Source organism: Sipha flava, unplaced genomic scaffold (assembly GCF_003268045.1).
Source record: "Sipha flava isolate LNK unplaced genomic scaffold, YSA_version1 248_pilon_pilon, whole genome shotgun sequence".
NCBI lineage: Eukaryota > Metazoa > Arthropoda > Insecta > Hemiptera > Aphididae > Sipha > Sipha flava.
In genome coordinates, this window is record NW_020272897.1 from 173,573 (window position 1) to 195,701 (window position 22,129).

Sequence of the window (22,129 nt, forward strand, 5' to 3'; positions counted from 1 at the left end):
TATGTATTTATTTATTAATTTTCATATACATTATATTGTATACGCGTATACAGCTCTACGGTATTTATTTTCGTTTTACGGTTAATAAATATAGTAATAAAATTAAAAACAATACAAAGGTAACTTAGAATATTTTTTTAAATCAACGAGATCCTATATGTAAAGTAAAATTAATAATAATAATAATAATAATAATAATAATAATAATAATAATAAAAATAATAATAATAATAATAATAATAATAATAATAATACATACATACATACACTTACAAGTACTTAACACTAAACTAATATTTAAAAATGTAAGTAGGATTTGGTAAAAATGCTTTGTAAAAAAAAAACTGTCTAATGTTTAGACAAAAAGGAATTTTAAATTGTATATATACCTTTATACATATTTTTAAAAATTAGATCCAATATTGTAAATGTATAATAAGGCTAAAATTTTATTGGCATGGCTCGTTCGAAAACTCGCCGATGCGTGAGTATCGTTTAAAATGGCGTTGGTTTTATTTCTCACGTCTTAACTAATGAAAAAATAAATAAATAAACAAAAAAATGTTGCGTTTATAAAAAGTAATATTCTTAAAACGTAATGACTAGCTGAACAGCGCATCCTGTCAGTAACAAATGGGATTGATTGGAAATAGTGTTTAGCCACCGAGAATGTACTTCTGGATAACTAATAACAAATAATAATTCTAAAATCGAATTTAAAAAGAGCAATACTAAGAGAAATTGTAGGTGTTTTTGCGTCATCACTTTACGTCGTACAATTGAAGTTGAGGCTGATCGCCATTTGTGGTGGCGCCTGAACCACCGAACTGGTGCCCGTTACTGGTGGGTGCTCCGTGATGATGTCCATGATGATGATTTCCGTGGTGATGGGAGTCGGTTGGTGTGGTACGACGGTCACCGGTCCCATTACTTCCCGCTGTCATAGGTAAGTCCGCTCTGCCTCCTGCACCGATCTGTACAAAATGATAACCATTGTTGCAAAAATCATCCAAACGATATCGATAGAATATTAATTTGACATCGTGAACAATAATAAATGATTGTAAATAAATCACAAGCATTTAATTATCATAAAATATACATGGTACTATTAGGTGTTAGATATGAGAATGCACAGACAACATCGAATTTTAACAAAAATCTTAATTATTATAATTTTAAACAAATAACTCAAAAAGTCTTAGTAAACATAATGTACAGCCGACAATCGAATGTTGCACAGTCGATGCATACATATTAAAAACGTTTACGTGAGGTAAACCATTTATTGTTGTGAACTTGTTTATTTTTTACTTGATTTTAATTCCTTTATTTAAAAATTCGGAAATCAAATAATATTTCTAATAAATAAGTGTTTATGATAAATTATCGCATATACCCGACAAAAATGTTTAATTTTTAATCAGACCCAAATTTTCATATCCGTTTATAAAATACCTTTAATAAAATATTAGGAAATGTTACATGTAAAGGTAAATTTTTACTTTTAAAAATTAAAATATAGGCATTATTTTATAGTTAATGTAGTGGTGTAGTATACATACCGCTGGCGGTATATGTGTGGCATGCCGTTTTAACTGAGCCAAAGTTGCTGGATTGTAAGCCATGTTTGCGAATACCATTCTCTCTTCAAAATCATATTCACATAGTATTTTGTTTTCGCACAGATAAAAGCGGTCCCCGACACAAAATCTGAAAATCAAATTATATTGATGTAATAATAAACACTGCTGTATTATAGCAATTACATTCTATATGTAAAATTTGATTATTTATTTGAGTATTGTTAAATTGTGTCAATATAAGGATTCATAGGGTACACACGAAACCTTATAACCGTAATATAATAGGACTCAAAGGCACCATCGAGAAATTAATCTTGAAATGTAATATATATGTATATCAATAATCCGTTTATTTAATGTACACACAATATGTACTAATTAGTAAAGGAATACCGGGCTTCGAATTAATTTGAAATTTATTGGTCTAAAAGGATTATTACTAGACAATATGCTGAATTCGATTTGTGTACTATATATATTATGATTGCAGTTTGTGAAAATACCATCCACTATTATGTTATTATGTTCAGATAATAATATTATAAGTGTTTAAATCTAATTAAAACCATTTTAACACTTTTAAAACACTTAAATAATTGACAGAGGAAAAAAATTGATACGTTCTTAATAATAATGACAGTTAATAGTTCTACATAGAAATGTCCTATAGACGAATGTAGAGTATACACCCCAATAATAAAAGTTTCATTTTTAAATTAATGTGTTGCAAGTAAATAAAATCGAGTCTAATAGAAGGATTAAAAGAGGGTGAATAGGAAAAATAATATTTTTTTAATAAATCTTGTTTGGGGAGTTCGTCTTCGAACATCCTTTATATATATCATCACTATAAGGGTGTACATTTCCGGCGGATTGTTTATTTGAAGTTATTTGTTTTACTAGCTTTTGAAAATCTTTAAATCAAGTTTATGAGAAAACAGTTTATGAGTGCAGCTCGATCGGATTTATAAGTCATTTAAAGGTCGTAGCCCAGGGCTGTTATGTCACGGTCTGAGGGCGCTCCGGATTATGTCTTTATTGTGTCGATAAATTAGAAACTTTGGCTCCCACTTTTTGTGACTTAATGGCATTGTTTTCGATGGAAAAAGTGTCCCAAGATTAATAACTGATTTATAAAAGTTTTAAAAGATTATTATTACTAACGCCCAGACATTTGTCTCCCGTCGTTTTTGCTGAGTCAGCAAGGATAATATAGAATCTATTATATTTTAAAATTGTGATAAGACCGATACAGATGATAATACTCGCAGAAAATTGTTGTATATTGTATGATTATTTTTCAATTTCTCCGGAGGGTTGTGAAAATGGAAATAAATCCGAATAAGTACAGTTAACTGTTGATGAATACCATTTTCATTTTTTTATCATAAATTCTAATAAGTTCACTGTCCAATAAGAATATCAAAATCCCATTTAGAAATGTTTTTTTTTTTTTTTATGGAACGATATTAAAGACTTGTGATATTCAACAATCACATTTTAATGTTTACTAACATATCCATACTGTTTGAATTATAAACTCTAATCAATTAAAATTTAACCATTCTCTACTGTTCCCGCAGTCTCCTAGGTAGAAGCAAGCTTCCCCTCTTTGAATTCGACTTCTCTCACATGGAAATCCTTTCACATGGATGGCAACGATTTAAAAACAAAAACCTCTCTTCCAGTTTCTCGACTTGATACGTCTGTACTCGTCAAATAATTAATCAGTACGCATTTTCCCACTCTCCACAGTGTCTACTATTACAACCTCCCACCGTCGAAAATCAAGTTTCATTCGCATTTAAAGTTGCATGAATAACTTTTAACACATTCATCCCCCTCCCGATACCGCTTGCCGTCTACACAACTCTTCCCTCTTCATGCTTAATATTAGTGCCCGTGCACTGGAGCTGATGTTACTATATACGCGTCTCGGGCACTTTACGGTGAATAATCATTAGGTAACAACAGATGACGTTTCAGCTAAACGAAGAATACATTATCCCGAGATGTGTTTTAACGAATTCTCAATAACGTCGAAAGGGGTAACTCTTCAGCATCAAAATTCAACATGTGTTGATAGTGGGTTTCTGCTTAATTTCGCCTTTCAAGACACTTGGTGATTTCATTTAAATAAATTAGTTCACAAGTTATAGGCATTAAGCGTTTTAATGAACTTAGAAATTAATTTGTGTATTTATATAACCTAACCTAACATACACATTCACACTCTTTTGTATATATATAAAGCATAGTTTAAATGAAATAGTTTTGACAGTTAATTAGATGATTTTATGGTTTTAGTTACATTAGACAAAACATATAGCAACATAATATATCTCACAAATGTTCTAAAACCGATCAATTGTTGAGAGATTGATTAAAACAGATGTAAACATTATTTTAATATATTTATTTTTCTAATCGGACCTCTTAAACTATAATATTTTATAATAAAATCGTATAGTACAATATAAGGAATAGAGCTACGAATTAAATATTAAAATAAGTTATTTCCAAATATTTAAAATACAGGGAAAAAGTTAGACTCTGCAGAGTATATTAAATAATGCGTTGTTGTTTAAGTAACTTAAAATAGAATCACAAAGTATGTTCAAAAATAATTTGAGGTATATTTATGCTTTGGCAATAAATACAAACACGTCTACGTCCTTTAATTAACTCATTTTCAGGGTTTAATTATACTGGTAAGGTACAAACGGTTCACAGAAAAGATTGTATACATGGAAGTATAGAAAAAAGTTACTATAAGAATTGGTAAAATTCCCTTGTATCAGAGTGAGTTTGAGTAATGTTTCCTTGAAGGATTTGAGTAAAAATAACATAATATTCATGCTAGAGGTTAGACTTATAGTGTATCATTAGTTTTTAATAAATCACGAAATACAGAGCAATTACGATAAAAATTAATTATTTAAATTTTAGATTTTTTAATTTTTATTTTAATAAATTAACTATATCAAAGTATTATGATTTTCGCGAATAGTGCGCAATATATTAGATTAAAAAATAAATTACCCATCGATGAGAATAGTTCAAGAATCGAATATTATTGATTCAATCTCAGATAACTGAGAATATTTTAAATTCAATACTTTTTTACTGTACAATTTGAAATTCGAAGAAAAAAAGATAAAATAACATTCCCGGAGGAAATAATTTTCGGATTAATATCTTTTTTTATGTCAAAATAAAAAAACCACCATTAATCGATCATGATGAAGTAGTGTTTGTGGTTCATCAGCGTACTAAAGAAGTATATTATACGGGGAAGTGTCCGACCCCTACAGTGATAAAACCAAACGACGAACATCATAGAGGAGGGAAAATAAAAAGAGAAATGTTATCAGTTAAAGGCTATTTTTTTTCGAATACTTTTTATGGGTCTCTTGCGTGTTCCGTCTTCTCCATCATGCACAAGAATTATTACCCTTATCTGAACATGCTGTTGTCATTAGTGGGTGCCATTTCCGAATTTCATCTCGGTCATGTAGTTTTTTCGATTCTTTCACAAATCGAAAACAATTCTTAAACCACGCCTTTTCGATGTAGTAAAAAAATAAGAGTAAAAATGCACACGCAAGCGAAAAAAAAAATACATCGCCAATAACAATAATAACCTCCAATATGAGTAGTCATTCTATGATTGATTTGTATAATATTATTACATTGTAATATAATCTACAACAACGAGATACTTTTTGAAGTGTTCGTTGTTAATCCACGCGAAACGCGTATCTTCATAATTGTTCCCATATTATTGGATTTTTCTTTCCATGAAGCTTTTTTATGATACAAATAATACAAATTAAAAGAAATAAAATAAAATAGCCGCTATTTTGTTTTTCATAAAATATTTATCTTAAAGCCGTAGCGAATCAAATTAAAATCGTATCAGTTCTTATATCATCATTGTACCGACAATATTTCGAGGGAAAGATTCAAAATGGCACAACGCATTAGTATGCGCATATTTTTGTATTCTTAAGCCATAAAATGTTTTATCAATTGTTGAAGAGATCAACAGCCACCAACTGCGCGAAAAGCCGAATTATTCGAAGAAGGTAAAAATGGCATTAGCCACGTACACAAAGACTGCGCTTATCGAGTGTTGTTCAGTAATCGCTTTACACCGAATCCTCGTCGGTTGTCGTCTCCACCTGCGCCCGCTGCCATCGCCACCGTTTGGATTACGCGTCTCACCCATGGGCTGGTGGGAGGCGGGCGATAAGCCAAGTAGACATCGAATTAAGAAAACGACACGTGATAAAGTACACAGATTTAGAAGAGACGAAGAATTAGAACCTTTATTATATGCTGGCGGAGTTTGTAATTTAAGTCTTTAATCCTTCACGCATATATATGTATATATCTATTTATAGGACGTGTATATCGGCTGCGAAGGAAGAGGGAGAGGGTAGGAGAGACTATAAGACCCTTCCGGATTATGACGGCAGTTTTGTCGACGAATTTGCTCACTCTCTGTCCTTATGCCTTGTAAGGTCCCCGAGCGTTTATTTTAAGTTACTCAGATAAAAACTACTTAAATTATTCCCTCCTCTTTTTTATATTTTTTAACTCATTCGGCGACACGCATATTAATTAAATATTTTTGTGAAATTGAAAATTACATGCGTAGTATATTTCTTTGGAAAAATACATTTTCAGCGCAAAATAATAATGTTTCCTTTATGCGCATTTACTTGAATTACTCAAACTAAAATATTATAACTAAAATAAATATTTAAAACGTTTAATTTATTAAAATTCTTGACTGCTACGCTTCTTATGATCTCGAGCATTTACAATATTAATCGCAATAATTCAGACATTTATAGAGGTATTAAAAATCGGTTTTCTTTAATAAACCGTACTTCCAGGTGATGTTAATATAATTTTTTTTTTAACAAGTAATATTATTTATATTAATTTTAAAATGTCTGAAAATGTATGCATTTTAAAAAATTAATTATAGTGTTATTCAAAATAGTCATATTTTATTAATTTATTAGTAATTGTTTTTTGTAAGTTTTATATGTTTGTGTATTTATCATAAACTGACCGTAAATTTATTTATTACCTACGTTATTAGAATTTTTACTGCCTCATACTTTTAATAACTGAACACCCTTTTTCTAGTATATATATATTAATGTTTTTGTTATTATATTTCCATATATCGTTACCTTCAATTTTAAACGTCCATATAAAATGTCAACGTATACATTTTCAAATCCAACTGTTGGTATACTAGATTATTATTGTTGAAAAACGAATCGACTGCTATTGTATATTAATTTTACGTTACTTTTTTTCGCCAAAAAACGTTATTCTCGATAGAAAACATACGCGGTTACGGGTATACATACACCAACAATGACGTAGCAGCTTATTTTGGTCGAACGGTTTTAATGTACTACTTTTCAGAAATGAAGAATCTATACATGAATTTTCCCCTTTATGTGTGTTTATCTCATCCCTATTTAGTCGCCCGTTTGTAGAGCTACGTGCTTATACATATAGACAAGGTTATATCCTTCTTCCCCACCATTGATAGTATAGCTTTCCATGTAAGATATTCATGCGTCTCTTTTATTGTGAAAAGTAACAAAATATGGTTTTACATAAAGCTAATTTTTTTATTTTTTATTTTGGCTATGTGCCATTATCACGTATATACAAGATGTGCCTAGGGGATTCACCCCTCCCCCCGATATTTTAACGAATTACAATACTGTTATTGAAGTATGAAACAAAATTGGTATTATGACATTTTTCTGTTAATCGTTTTAAAGAAATTTATATTAAAATAATTTATGCATTTGAAGATCTCCAAAAATCAATTAATATTGAAACTTCCAATAAAGCTCATCAAGTCCTTTTAATAATATTAAATGGCAAATTTTTTATTACATTAAACATAATAAGAAGAGTATTTACTTATACATTATCATTAATGTAATCGCTTACAGACTGTAAATTCGGTTTTAATTGCTGTGTGTGATCACGTTCAAAATAATATTCTTAATGAAATATAGTGATTTCCTATATTTTGTGAAATTATATTCCTATTTCATACCAATGCGGGACATTTGAAAAAAAAAAAATGTGAAGCATTACTATTTAATAATTTATTATTGATTAAATAATCATAAATATAAATGAGCATAAAATTGCGATCCCATACATTAGTAATTTCGAATTTTATTGGAATTGTTGTAGTTGTTTACATTTTTTTTTTTTTTTAATTAATTACCGTTGTAGTAGTACACATGTTATGCAATGAATATAAACGTGCGCATAATACCTACCCCGGTGCAATGTATATACACATGTAATACTATACACAAAAAGCATGATTAAATTCGTTTCGTGAAAAACTGCATTATTACAATTTTTATCAAGTTATTTCGTTCCCAATTGTTTTCAAATCGTACGTAGAATATGTTATTATTATTTATGAGCGTTATTAATTTCGTTCGTGCACATATTGTTGTTTTTTACTACATCATGTTACAATGCGTACGCATTCAACGATTACCTGCTGTTATTCTCGTGGTGATTTTTTTCCAACACTGGTCGCGTATCGTTTTTAATCGAGATTGTCTGCGCGTATCGGTGGTGTACGCTAAAATGCACTCGAACGCTACTACCGCTGCATATCGAATCGAATGATAATTATTAAACTGTACGTTGTGTTCGTCATGAAAACAATCGTTTTCGGCTTGGCCGAAATGTCGCGTCGACGGCTGCTGTACGCGACGTACAAAGAATACCGTGAGAGAACGATGGTTTTCAAATGTTAAATGTGACGGACGGGGTGAGCAGGCTCATGTTCTATAGATTCGTGTTAGGGGTAGTGGTAGAGGGGAAAAAAGAAACAAAGTCGTGCAGAAAACGAGTAGACACATCGTTACATTTACATACTCGTCGGGTTGCTGCGTACGAAGTGCCCGGGGTGCAGGGTGTTTTATATAATAACATAATAATCGAAATAATAAACCGAGAGAGAGAGAAAGACAGACATACAGACAGACAGATAGACAGACGGAGACAAAGATAGAGAGTCTGCGGAGAACTGCGAAAACCCTGGGTCACGACAGTGGTACGAGGGGGTGGGTTTTGTACCCGTAGTTGCGGGAAACGGTTACTATTTGCGTTTTGCCCGATTTCACGATCGTCGTATATCGGCGACAGGAACGGTGGGGAGACGATGCGAAATTAGTCTCCCCGAGTTGCCGGTGACAATTCAATTACACCCTTCACCGCCGCCGCCGCCGCCGCCACTCGATTATCACTGTCGTCAGCCGACTTGTTTTTTATTATTTTTTTATTTTCCACCTGTCTGAACCGATTGCAGCACATGCACACGCCGCGTGCCATACGACTGCGATGACGGCGGCGACCGTTTGCCCACGCTTCGGCGGGTCCTTTCTGCCGGGACTCGGCCCCAACCGCACCAACCGTCGCCCACAGCTCATACCGTTATCCGACCGCAACATCTCTCTACGACCGTCGCGCTGTAGCAGATATGATATTATATCGCGTCACATCACGATTGTTATTACCAGCGTTCGGATTCTACAGCGTTTGCTAATTGTTATGCGAACATTGATGAAAATAGAAAAGTGACATATAAATTTGTTTCGCTCACCAGAGACTTAAAAAACGAACATTTTTTTTTTTGCGTATTTAAAAAATTTTAGATGTTTAGAAGTTTTTGTGCCATTTTTGCTAATACACATTGATAACATAAGTTTTTATTTTGTATTTTATCATAAATATTGTTTGTATCGAATGGAAAATAGTAATAATTAAGGTATGATAAGAAAAATTGACTGTTTTTTGTTTTAAGTATTTTTAATTGTTAACAGAAGAAGAGGTAATTTTTGCTTTTTTTTATGAACGTATTAATTCATAAGATTATATTATACAAATTAATTCAAAAGATAAAATAAACTGTCAGTAAAAAAGGATAAATTAAATTACATTTCGATTTAATTTTTTTTATGCTATTTTCGATGTCTTTATAACATATTATAGTGCATATTTCAGTAGTTTTCAATGATTTAAAATCTGAACATTGGTTCTTACTTTATAATATAATATATATTCAATTTTTTAATAAATCGGAATCCAACTTCGATGATTCATTGTTATGCACAAGTACAACAATATATATTATTATATGTAATTATTATTATATTTAAACGCTTCAACCAAGTTTCTATTTCAGAAGCAATAGCGCATAAAAATTAATAAATCTCGATGATTACACTTTTATTGTGATCGTCAATCACGATAATCGTTCACTATCGTTTCCACACATCTCCACCATTCTTCACGAGTTTCTATATCGATGTTCAAACCGATATTTCAGCATTCTGACGTCATGAACATCACACTCATACACATACACACACACAAACACACACACATGGAGTAGAAAAACAACCGTTCGTTCGCAATATAACCGGCTTCGTTTTATTGAATATTATGTTACGAGTAATTTGGATTTTACAGTTTTCACAGATTCAGTCGGGTCTTATAAACATTTTCATTTCCATCTCTTATTTTTATTTTCTTAGTTATTTTCTCGCTATACAGTTATAAAATATACATATGTATATGTATATAGTGAATGTTAATAGTAATTTAAAAGTGAATGAATATGAAAATAATATTCAGTTAAGTGTAATATTATAATAATTATATTCAAAATGTTAATTATATAAGGTTTTTATAGTTTTATCAAATAAAACGTAAAAAAAAATAAAAGAATGTGTAAGTATATTACATACTTTTTCTATTATTATTTAAACATTTTTTTTTTTTTTTTGCAAAAAAAATCCCATTTCCACAGAATGAATCATAATAATGACGTTATCGTCAAAATAGAAGGGAGAGTTGAAAACGGTAAAATGATAACTATGTGTGCTTAAGTATATAAGGGAAGAAAGAGATAAGTTCTTGATTAATGACTCCGCCATGAAACTGGAACTTATTTTTTTTTTTTGTTAAAATGAGCGTATTTTAGAATTAATTAATAGTATTTAAAAACATATATATATATATATATATATATATATATATATATATATAAAGGCCCTATAAAACAACTGCAAAGTAAGATGGATTTTAATCGACTATAATAATACGAGTAATATACGTAACAATTTAATATTTCTACACCGTTATAATTAAAAACTTTTGCTGAACTAATATTTATATATATATAACCAAAATATACTGATTTACGTTTTTTCTGAAAAATAATAACTTAAGGTTCGTTAAAAAAGAACCTTGAATTTTTCAAACATAGCCATCCTTATGAGTATCTGGTATTTAATCTGATATTTGTTGTATTTCGATAATTTTTAATTTATGATATAAAAAGTAAAAATATTTTGCCAAAAAAAAAAAAAAAGATAAATTAAGTAATGTAACATATTGGGCTGATTAAACGAACAGCAGTCCTATTTAGTATCTGAATTATACTAAAAATAATCGATTTTAAAAATATTTTTCATCATATCGTGTGAAATACTTAACCGAAATTAACTACGCAATATGTTTATTATATTTGTATAAGTAATCGTATTAAAATGTTCGTGCTAGATTATTTACTATGATTTACGATTACTATTGCTGCACTACGTTGGATGATTGACGGAGAGTATTTTGTGTGTGTTTGAATTGTTGATATTTAATATAAGAACAAAATGAAAGCCCTAGAGAAGTATTGTTCAATTTTTATATCGTTGCGTTTTAATATGATACTACAGCGTACACGGTTGCGATACTTTAGACTCCCTTAAGTATCTTCTTCGTATATTAAGGCAATAAAAAGTTGGGTAATTATAGAAGTTTCTAATTTTTGTTATGGTGTTTTGTACTATAGGTGTTATTTATGATAACAGTTGGGCTAAAGTTAGTAAACATTAGAAAATTGAATGCACCGTCCGCCGAACGGATTGGCGATCGAAAATTAAAATTGCTGACCGATTCGCGATATTGTCCAACGGCGCTGGTTTCAAAAACAATTTAGGTTCGAAAACCCCCAGAGATGGTATGTGCCTCAGCTGATTGCGCGATACGCGTATACACGATTACGGTGATTCATAGCGTTATTAATATATTTGACACGATTCAATGGTGGTCCCACGGCCAGTACTCACCGGACGGGGGTCGTCGTTTATTTCCCGTGTTTGTCGCAGTGGATTTTTACTGCTACCGGATGGGGCCGTTAGCTTGGGGGGTAGGTGTGCCGAACCGATGTCGATGACGCGGTAGACGAGGTGGGCAGCGCACTGTCGTTTTGAAATATAATATCCACCACGGTGACGAGTTTCGGACGGGAGACGAGGAGAACGCGTAACGCGGCGGCGACGGGGGTTTGGTCGCGTCAGACCGTACGGAGTGTCAGCCCGCGCATCGCCGCGGTAGTGGAATGCCCGTGCGGCGGCGGAATAAAAGGAATCGTTTGCACAGGGTTTACTGGATCTGGGGATGAAATTTAATTAATCCGCGGGCAGTAGCTGCAGTGGTAACCGAGAGCATCCCCGCGCATGCATCCGGCGCGTATGCGTGTGTATTAATTAATCGGAGTGAAAGGGAATAAAGAGCCGTGACAATGCTGGGCAACGCGAATTACAATATTACCCCTTCAGGCGTTGCGCGGGCCGGAATATTGTTGCGGGACAGATATGAGTTATTGTTTTCTCGTAATTGCCACCGCTGCCGCGCGTATACGTTCTGTACGTTATTACTACACGGCGTGTAAATATACAACACGCGGCGGGTACGCATGTGCGCGTGCGCGTATTGGACGTATTATAATGATAATACGTCACATGTCAATTAGCCGCGCACATGTTGTCACATATCGATAAGCGACGTACATATTGTACGTTGTACGCGCTCGTCCACGTGTATGAACGTACCCGGGAATAAAGTCGCTAATTCCGATAGCCGCGCACTTTCGGACACCGGTGGCGGACGGATGCTCACTTCTCGCGGTGCACGTACGTTCGGCGTGTCACGTCCTGGTTTAATATTTCGCATCGAGGCCATTGTACGATGCACTATATGCTCCGTAGTGTTTGCCGTATGCAAAACGGTGTTGAAATGATACCGATTTTTGGAACATGATTTCTTTCCCTCGCCCCCGTTTTCTTTTTTCCGCCCGTGAATCGTTCGTCATTCCGTGCAAACGGTCGGTGCCACCGGTCGAAATTAAATCGAAATTCGTTTTAAAAAAACGGTATCGCAGCGTTTCCCATCGATGCACGTTCCTTTTCGAACGCTCGCCAATGTCGGAACCAAACGATGTCGTCCAAAACGAGCGAATTTGAGAAACAATAATCGACTCTTTACACGCTCGGGCTTTTGTGTCGGACTCCGTCAAACGCACGTCGGCGATGCGATGCCGTCGATTATCCGCGTGCGACATCATTCAATACGAATTCGAAATTCTAATTCGGACACTCGAACGTGCGATTCACACGCTGATATCATCGTGCACGTAGTTATCCCGGCGACCCTTTGACCACGAAGTCGAGTTAGCGGGATCGCGAGCGTCCTTCTGCAGTAACCATCGGGGCACGCGAGTAATGGATATAACAAACGACAAGATACCTTACCTGTGGTTACATTGCTGGCACGCGAAGCACTCCAAGTGGTACACGTTGCTGCGGGCCCGCATGACCATCTCAAACGCGGGTATGTCTTTGAAGCACGCGGCGCACATGCCCTTGTTGCCGAACATCCTGTAAAACCTGTCATTCAGTAATAGCATCGTACGGTTTGCCGTGCCGCGCCGTGCCCGCGCCGTTAAATACCTGAAGTAGTCCTTTTTACACAGGATCATGTTCGCCTTGGTGTACAGTGTGGACCCAACCTCACCCAACCGACAGCCGCAGCATCCGCACATTAGACAGTCTTCGTGCCAGAACAGGTCGAGTGCCTTCAGCAAGAACCTGCAATGGAACAAACACATAATATAAATAAATAAATATATATATATAGATTTTAACTAGAATAAGTTGAATAGGTGTTCAATAGATTAGTTGTTATATAGTGAAAATTATTTAGGTTTTATACAAAATAATGTGATACTCTGATTATAATTTTATAACCCTAAATTTGGATTCTAAAGTCTAAATATAATTTGGATTTCAAAATTCTAAAATCCGAAAATCTGAAATCTGGAATTTCATGATTTTCGGATAATATGAATTAATTTCTAATACCTATACGTTTTTCGTGTTTACCTATCCGTTATGTGTTTGCCACATCCAGCGCATTCCTGGCCTCCCGTTGCAGCGGAAGCACCGACATTCCCACTCGATTTGGTAGCTGTGCTTGCCGCTACTTGACTAGCTTTGACGTCCATTGTCATAATTTCTAAAAATCAAAGAAAATTGTTACACTTTTTTTTTAAACTTTTTTATTTATAAACTAATTCTAAAAGTTCGGATATGTCTCATTTTTCAACGCAGTATTACGATATAATTTGGTATATTATATATAATTTGGTATATTATACTAATCTATTAAAATATATTAGGCAATGTGATCGGATTGATCATAATAAATTTCCAGAATTTTTTTTCTCACATCGGATTACGTTATATTCAACAACGTTAAGGGATCGCGTACGGATCACTTAGTTTATGAGTTTTCGGGGTTTAAAATGCAGTTACGAAATAATATTATAGCTGTGGTTGCCATAAAGTTTACCCAGACACGTCATAGCTTTTTCTTTTTTACCATAGACGCAAAGAGTTTTTTTTCCGCTTTTTATAGTCTTGTATATTGTCTGGCCCGGAGTTTTTTCTTCTTCTTTTACGATCGAATCAGAAAACTACGGCGTTCTTTTTTATTTTATTTATTTTTTTTTTTTTTTTTACTTAAAGACCAAAAGACATTTGGTATGCCGAGTTTGACGTGAAACATTAAGAACAATATCAAATAACGTTTTCTTTTCTATGGGGAAGGAAACAAAAATATGGAATTTCTTTCCAAAGACAACTTTAATGCGTTTAAGTGTCCTTATTTAGTATTCAGCCGGAAGACCTGTTGTTGCCGGGCAAGATAAAAGCCCTGTTCGGAATATCAAAACACAAATATAGTAAGGGGATGTAAAAAAAAAAAAAAACTTTGTCGTAATGGAGAAGGGAAATTATATTTTTCTTATTATGAAAAATACGATGTGCGATAACTGTGACAAATTAGGTGACTGTACTCTGGTGTATTTTTATTTTTTTAATAGATGCGATTTGCGCCAAGACATCTTTCAAATGTTAAATTTGCATTGACATTTACAAATGCAAAAGTTTTTCTCAAAATATTGTTTACACATGTAAAACAGATTTGAGTTTTGAGTTAAAAATCAAAAATCCCCTAAATGTGATTTATGAAATAATCGAATCACATTGGTAAACAAATTACAGCGCGAGTCTGCTTCGTTACATGTTGACAAAACCATTCTAAACGTTTATTTTAAAAATGAAAATAATTTTATTTGTCGACAAGTATTATTTAATCTAGCAAATAATAATTTCCGGTAGAGAACATATTTTTAATTTGCTTGGTCTCGCAGTAGTTAAATAAAAAATAATGCTGAAACTCGTAAGCGATTTATTGTGTTTACCGCACGTGGAAGAATAAAAACTATTATGCACACACTTACCATGAGTTGATTAAATTTTAAAACATCCCCGTTAAATGAATCCTGGATACACCACTACACAGTCATTAACCAAAACGATAGCTAATACGTAATCAGTTTGAAGCTTCCTAATCGTAGACTTGGTCATTTCGAAATCAAACGAATCGAATACACGATTCATCACGTTCGAAAACCATCAATAAATGAACCGAAAAAACGCGTGTGTGCAGCACGTCACTCATAATCATATTGTATTAAATTTATATCGGTTCCAATTCTATTGTTATTAAAAAAGATTTTCTCGTATACATATCAATCGCAAACGGTGTAGTGCATAATTTTACTCGTATTTTTTTTTTATTGCCTTCGATGTTTTCGTCGTACGTAATCGTTTCTCATCTAGTTTTTTTCGACCTTTACTGCAAGAATAACAAACGTGATGCACAGGTGTACCACGACTGTCCCTTCCCTCATCTCCATACCCGGTTTACAATGTGACTCGTCCACGTCGCATGTTGATGATTTATGCACAGCAGACGGTTGCCATGATGTGGTTAAATACGGTGGTCATTTTTCACTTGACCCGCAATGCGTGTTATTGAGTGAACTTTTTTTTTTTTCCATAAATCCACACACGGTCTGTCCGACATTTCCGGCAGAATCAATCAAAAGCCGACAGTGTTGTCTGCGCGTTATATCGCGTTGCATTATTATTATTATCGCACGTTTTGATAAATCATTTTATGTTAAACGATATGTGTGTGTGTGTATGCTTATATTATAATATATCGTGTAACGGAATGCGACGAAAACCGACAAGTACGGAACGAGCGAGCGAATAAATAGAATAGTCACGTAATAATAAATAATAATAATGTATTATTGTTATCGAATTCACGTTTTTTTTTTTTTTTTTGTTTTTCAGTCATGCGTTGACGGACCAATTTATCAAGTCGATAACTACAATATTATTATTATAGATGTGGTACGGATGAGAGGTGTTGGACGGGCGTGACTGCCCGTCACTGTCAACATATATCATATGAGAAGGAACGTTGTCAATCGACGGTCGTAAAGATGATGCCAGTCATTATGTTCGCTCCGCGAAGACATTTTTAATTTGCTTAAAATAATCATACGTACTCGTAATTTGTTTAATCAATCTATTTATTATTCACGAGTAGGTTTTACGCGTAATAATGCTTTGCTAGATTTATATATATATATATAGCGTATATTGCAGTAATTTAAGCTCGTAGTACGATTTGAAAAATCTATCGTAAAACTGGAAATAATGATTAACACAATTATTACAGCGAAACTACTCAACGATCAAAATTTTCAATCGTTGAAATTAAATGTATCTACGATCATTCATCTAAATTCTGTATAGATTGGAAGACTACGATTGGTTTTTTATGTAGGATACAAACTGAATTATAGTACAAACGAAATATTTTAAAAGCTTGTCAATAATTATATTCGGTAGAAAAACTTTTTTTTAAGTTCTTATTTAAAAATAAAAATTAATATTTTATTTTATGGCAATAATAATAATAATAATAATAATAAGATCGTTACAATTCATAAAAGCTATATTCGGTGTTCGCAGCAATGATCAAACGATGGAAGAAAACACTCTCACGGTATATTTACCGTTAAATCTATTATTTTTTGAAGTAACGATCGTTAAATTAGGGTGGTTTTAAGTTGACCTAACCACAGACCCAGTGAAAATAAATGATAAGTTATGGCGACTACAAAACATTCACCTAAGTACATAAATGCGGTGTATTTCAAGTGGTCGATAGAATATATAATATTAATCAGGTAGTCGAGTTATGGGAAATCGGGTATTGCCGTGCGTTATATTATAATATTTTGTGAAAATTTATATAAATGTAAAATATTATTTGTGTGTTCTAACTTTTACATCCTCATATTCCCGTGACGGTAATTTCGTATAACATGGCAGTACGATGATTTTCAAAAGATTGCGCGCGGTGAAGTGAACAAACATTTATAGATGAGTTGATCCGCCACTCATGGTTGATTGTCGCGAGAAGGACGGGCGTGTGAGTGTACATCTTATTGGTATGTACAAGAGCGAGCGAACGACACTTGAGCGGCGGCGTTCCGGTTCGTTCGTAATATATCGTTCATGATTTCACGACGAGGTCGAATTTCTCTCAGGTTCAACTACGAAAATTAAATCACGCCCACTGTTTTGGAACGATATCTAAACACCACTCACTGCACTCATATCTCTCTTATCCTCTCTTTTATATTAATATTATTATTATTATGTACAGTGATAATATACCGGCGAATTTGCACAGTTTATATGCACACACGCGTAAATCTACACGTACCGGCTCATCCGGTCGTTAGCGTGATTAATTAAAACTATATTATTATAATACGCTCGCGCATGAGTAGGTAGGTAGGTACCTATGTGTACATACACACGCGCGCACTCGCGCACACCGACCGTACGTTCGGATAAAATGTTTTCGAAAGTGATGGAACTTTACGACGACTTGGAGGGATTTGGCGCGACGAGGAGCCGGCGGTGGCGGGGTACCGTGGATTATTAGTTTATTAGATAAAGCCGAGTTAAGTTTTCGCCGCGGTGGAAAATAATAACAAAACGTGCGCGCGCTCGCGTGTGTGTATGTTTTACTTACCAGTCTCTCGCACACTGCAAGCACGGTGTGCTTGTATAGGTAAAGAGGATGAGGTAAGTGCGCCCAGTGTTTATACGTATAAAATATATATATATATATACATACGTATTACAGGTATATGTATGCGATTATAAGCACAAAGGAAATATATGCACCGCCGCCGGTGTGTTGTTAAAGGTTCAAAAATGTTTTAATTAGCGTTGTAAACGGAGACGACCCACCTCCGTTCTGTCGAGCGAACGGCGAGAGCGAGTGTAAAACAGAGAGAAATTTGTGTACATGTGTGTGTGTGTGTGTGTGTATGCAAGTTTATGTGTATGGTGTGTATGTATGGATGGATGTGTGTGTGTGTGTGGGCGCGCGTGCCCATTTAACTCTTCGAACAAATCTTGATGATTATCGTTTCTCCCTGACATCTTTTCGGCTATTGTCACGTTATTTTTCTTTTTCAACACGAATGTATCTCATATGTTGTAACTAAACAAAAAACCCATCACCAGTAGGAGAGTATTTTTCTGCTGATTATTAGTATATTATATGTTTCACGGCGAGCACACAAGGTACGCACTTTGCAGTTATACTCGCTTCACGTGTTGATAGGTTTTTCGAAAACCTTTCTCCGACCGACAATAAATGATTATAATATTGTACAACATACATTCTATATACACGACACAATCGTCACTTAACACTCACCCTTTCGTTCACCAGACACCAAGTGTCGTTTAATATTGATGGCGATTGATGAAATTATCAACGTTCAATCGACTGTCCTATGCTCTTTTTGTAAATCAATTTTAATGTCCCTCTTTCGCTTACAGGGAACACTCCCCCCTCTCTTCTTTATTCATTTTTTCTCCATTCAACTGTGTTTTAAGCTACCCGGTTTATCATCTTATGCGTCTTGTAAATGAAGATCCCACCGTTAACTATCCTTAAAAACTTTCATAAATGAGTTTTTTTTATTTTTTCTTATTATTATTGTTCGGTATCTCCCTCATAAATCTTTTATATTTTATTGTTATTTGTGTATGTATATGTAAATATCGGACCATTGTAGTATTTATGGAAAATAAACAAATAATATCGATGTTTTATTTATTTATTTCGTATGGCTGGTACACAAATCAACACAGTTAAGGCCACAATATAAATCACAAATCACAAATCATAACATGGATGTAAAATAAAATAAAATAACTACAATTAAAAATATATAAATATAAAATGTAAATAATTAAATAAATAATAAAGTAAAAAAATAAAAGTAAGGGTATATGGTTATTGTTAACAGATAAAATTCATAGTCATAAGGCAATGTCTAGTTCTTGAATCGAGATATATATCGAGATAGTAAACGATTACTGAAATGAGCGCCTATATACTTCACCTTAATATTATATAAGAATCGAAATTCTATACAAAATATTCCGTTTATTTTTCATAAGTGCTTAATAATATTCTGGTAACCTCTCTTCTTCCTTGACTGGACTAGTAAACACAATTCAAAAAAGTTTTCACTTTGAATTTTCAGACACTTAACGCAAGAGTATTAGTAACACATTATATATACTTATATAGTATATACTATATATACATATATAGTAACACATTCTTCATTCTTCTTATGTTCAAACTTTTATACGGAACTATATCGTGAGCTTCTCGGACTAGTTCAATTTCATGTATAATTATAATAGGTTAAATAAAATCCGTTTCGTGTGACGTTTACCGCCGATTCCGACACATACGCACTGTATGTGTGTGTGAGTGTGTGTATACGCGTACATAATAGTATATGGTCTGTTTTCCGAACGAAACGATAACGTTGTAACGCGAACGGAATAATATATGCAACGCCGAACATCACGTGTAGTGCAAAGAAAGTTGACCGATAACCGATAACGTTATACGGCCGTTGGTTTTTTTTTTTATCTTGTTCGGAGAGGGTTGCGCAGACGAGACGAAGACCCGTCGCACGAATATATCTATCCGTCGTTGTTCGCATTACATTATACATTTACACAATATTGCGGCCGATTCCGAGCGGCTCACCCCGCACGTTGGACAACGGTGCACTGCAATATTTACCATAACTTCGATCGTTCGGCACCGCTTTTCCGACCGTCTTGAGAGGGCCGTACAGGGCACACTCGGTAAGATGCGTTGGCACCGCTTGTTTGCATGCAGTAGATCTGAGGAAATCAATCTGACCGGTTGCGACGATGACACATGCCCCTAAATCCCTCGCAACCGGCCCCGGGCGGTTTGGTACGTACATCTGAAGACGCTTCTCTGTTGTCGTGGCTAATATTATAACAATCCTTGGCGGCATGTTTATGTCGGTTCAATTTTGCGTGTGCGTGCGCATGAAGTTTGCCGCTACTACCACCGTGTTCCCCGGGGTTTCTCCCGCGGAGAGATTGCTAAACAACAAAGTTATGTGTGCCCGGGATTTACTTGACCGTGTTCAAAAGCGTTATTAATGTCGGAGAGTAAATTCCGAAATTCATCGTTCACAATCCGGCAGCCCTTCACAGCGCTCCCGTCCTCTAATCGAGTGCCACTGCCGCGCCACGCACCCGTGTGTCTCCGTGGCATGAGGGCGCGGTGGCGAGCGAGTGACAGCCGACCTCGACTGCCGAGGAGGCGAAATCACGGTGTGGAGCAGTTTGTACACACTGAATTCTTGGCATTATACGGCGTAAAATGTCAATAATCCCTTTGCCCGTTACACTTGTACACTGTTCGCGTGTATCACATTAGAATACATAATATAGTACACTAAACAAATTTATACTCTACATGAAGTACGTGATCGTCAATTACTAAATGTTTGACGAACGAAAACAAAAATATTCTTAGATCTTAGTTCAAAAATATCTTCATAAATAGTTTCAAAAGGCACAAAAATAATTCAATTCATCAGAACTTTTTTAAACAGTAGAATATAAATGCAATTTACAAGAAAATGAAATGCGCGATACATACCATTCAGAAAGTTAAAAAAATATAACAAGTAAAAAGTGTGTCGAGAAAATATTCCTAATTTAACTTCAGTGTAGAGTGGTTATTATTAAGCCTGAAAAATTAATTAAAAAAAGTTGTTCGTTTAATTTTTACAATCTGTTGTTAAAACAATATAAAAAAAATTTCGTTTTATTCGTAAAATATACATGTATAAACGTACTTGTTTTTCAGTAATAATGCTCTTTTCCAAGTTATTACGTAATTATTTGGTAAAATAAATAAAAAATGAAAAAACGCCGTTGTTTACTCGTTAAAAAAAAAAAATACAAAATAATAATATAATCAACGAAACGACCAAAGGAGGGGAAAAACAACATAGACCGGAACTTTAACAGGTAATTAGATTTCTTTGGTGAATTAACTCGACGAGTCGAGATTGCGAGAAAACGACCAGAAAAAATAAAAAATAAAATAAAAAAAATAAAACAAGGAAGACTGTGGGTGGACGACGAGAGGGATGACGATGAGGGTGAAAAAACGGTCGTTTGTCTTGAACGACTGGTTACGTCGCTATATAAGTAAACACTTGGGGAAAAGTAAAAAAGCGCCGAAAGAAATAAGTAAAACGAAACCTTTTGTTGCGGTGATACTTGATTACTTACACACACACACATACACCCATAATATATTATATGATGTAAACAAAGTGTGCGCGGAGAAAATATTTTTCAATGTCGTTTTTTTCGGCCTGGCCGCTGTACCTACCCCGCGAACACACGTACGACTGATAACATCGCTAATCGAGCATAAGAGAACTATTATTTACCCGCGCAAAGTTTAACGGGCGATGGTATATGCGATTTGCACCAGCGAGTTGTAACGTTTATGCCCGGGCGTCACCAAAGGGACGCGGAACCCGATTGTTTCACGCGGAGGTAATAGTGAAATTTAATTTAAAATTTAAATTTTTAAACTTTTAAAAAACCGTGCGCCACGTCACTCAATACCTTCAGGGGCTGTTTGACGCCACGTATGCGCATCGTCACCGTCGTAATAGTATTGTACGCGGCTTCTTTCGTTATTAGCTGGGTGGAACGCGATGTTTTCACCACAAACACGACCGATGACGACGACGCCCGGTAAACGCGCCCCGGGGAACGATTGAGAACCACCACGACCATCATCCCTCC

General features: G+C 34.4%; 1 protein-coding gene across 4 annotated transcripts in view; it reads right to left on the reverse strand.

Annotated features, from left to right (window-relative positions):
- Positions 1 to 363: 363 nt before the first annotated feature.
- LOC112684313 (LIM domain transcription factor LMO4.1-like) overlaps positions 364 to 22,129 on the reverse strand; it is a 62,083-nt gene continuing 40,317 nt past the window's right edge. For 2 of the 4 annotated variants that reach the window (XM_025555760.1, XM_025555759.1), the window contains 5 exons: positions 13,883 to 14,015; positions 13,451 to 13,588; positions 13,253 to 13,387; positions 1,566 to 1,713; positions 762 to 974 (listed from right to left, as the gene is read on the reverse strand). In XM_025555760.1, coding sequence (XP_025411545.1) covers positions 762 to 974; positions 1,566 to 1,713; positions 13,253 to 13,387; positions 13,451 to 13,588; positions 13,883 to 14,010 — 762 coding nt within the window. In that variant the 5' untranslated portion in view covers positions 14,011 to 14,015. Of the gene's footprint in view, positions 975 to 1,565; positions 1,714 to 13,252; positions 13,388 to 13,450; positions 13,589 to 13,882; positions 14,016 to 22,129 lie in introns of those variants that run through there. The other 2 variants (XM_025555762.1, XM_025555761.1) reach the window with 2 other exon arrangements.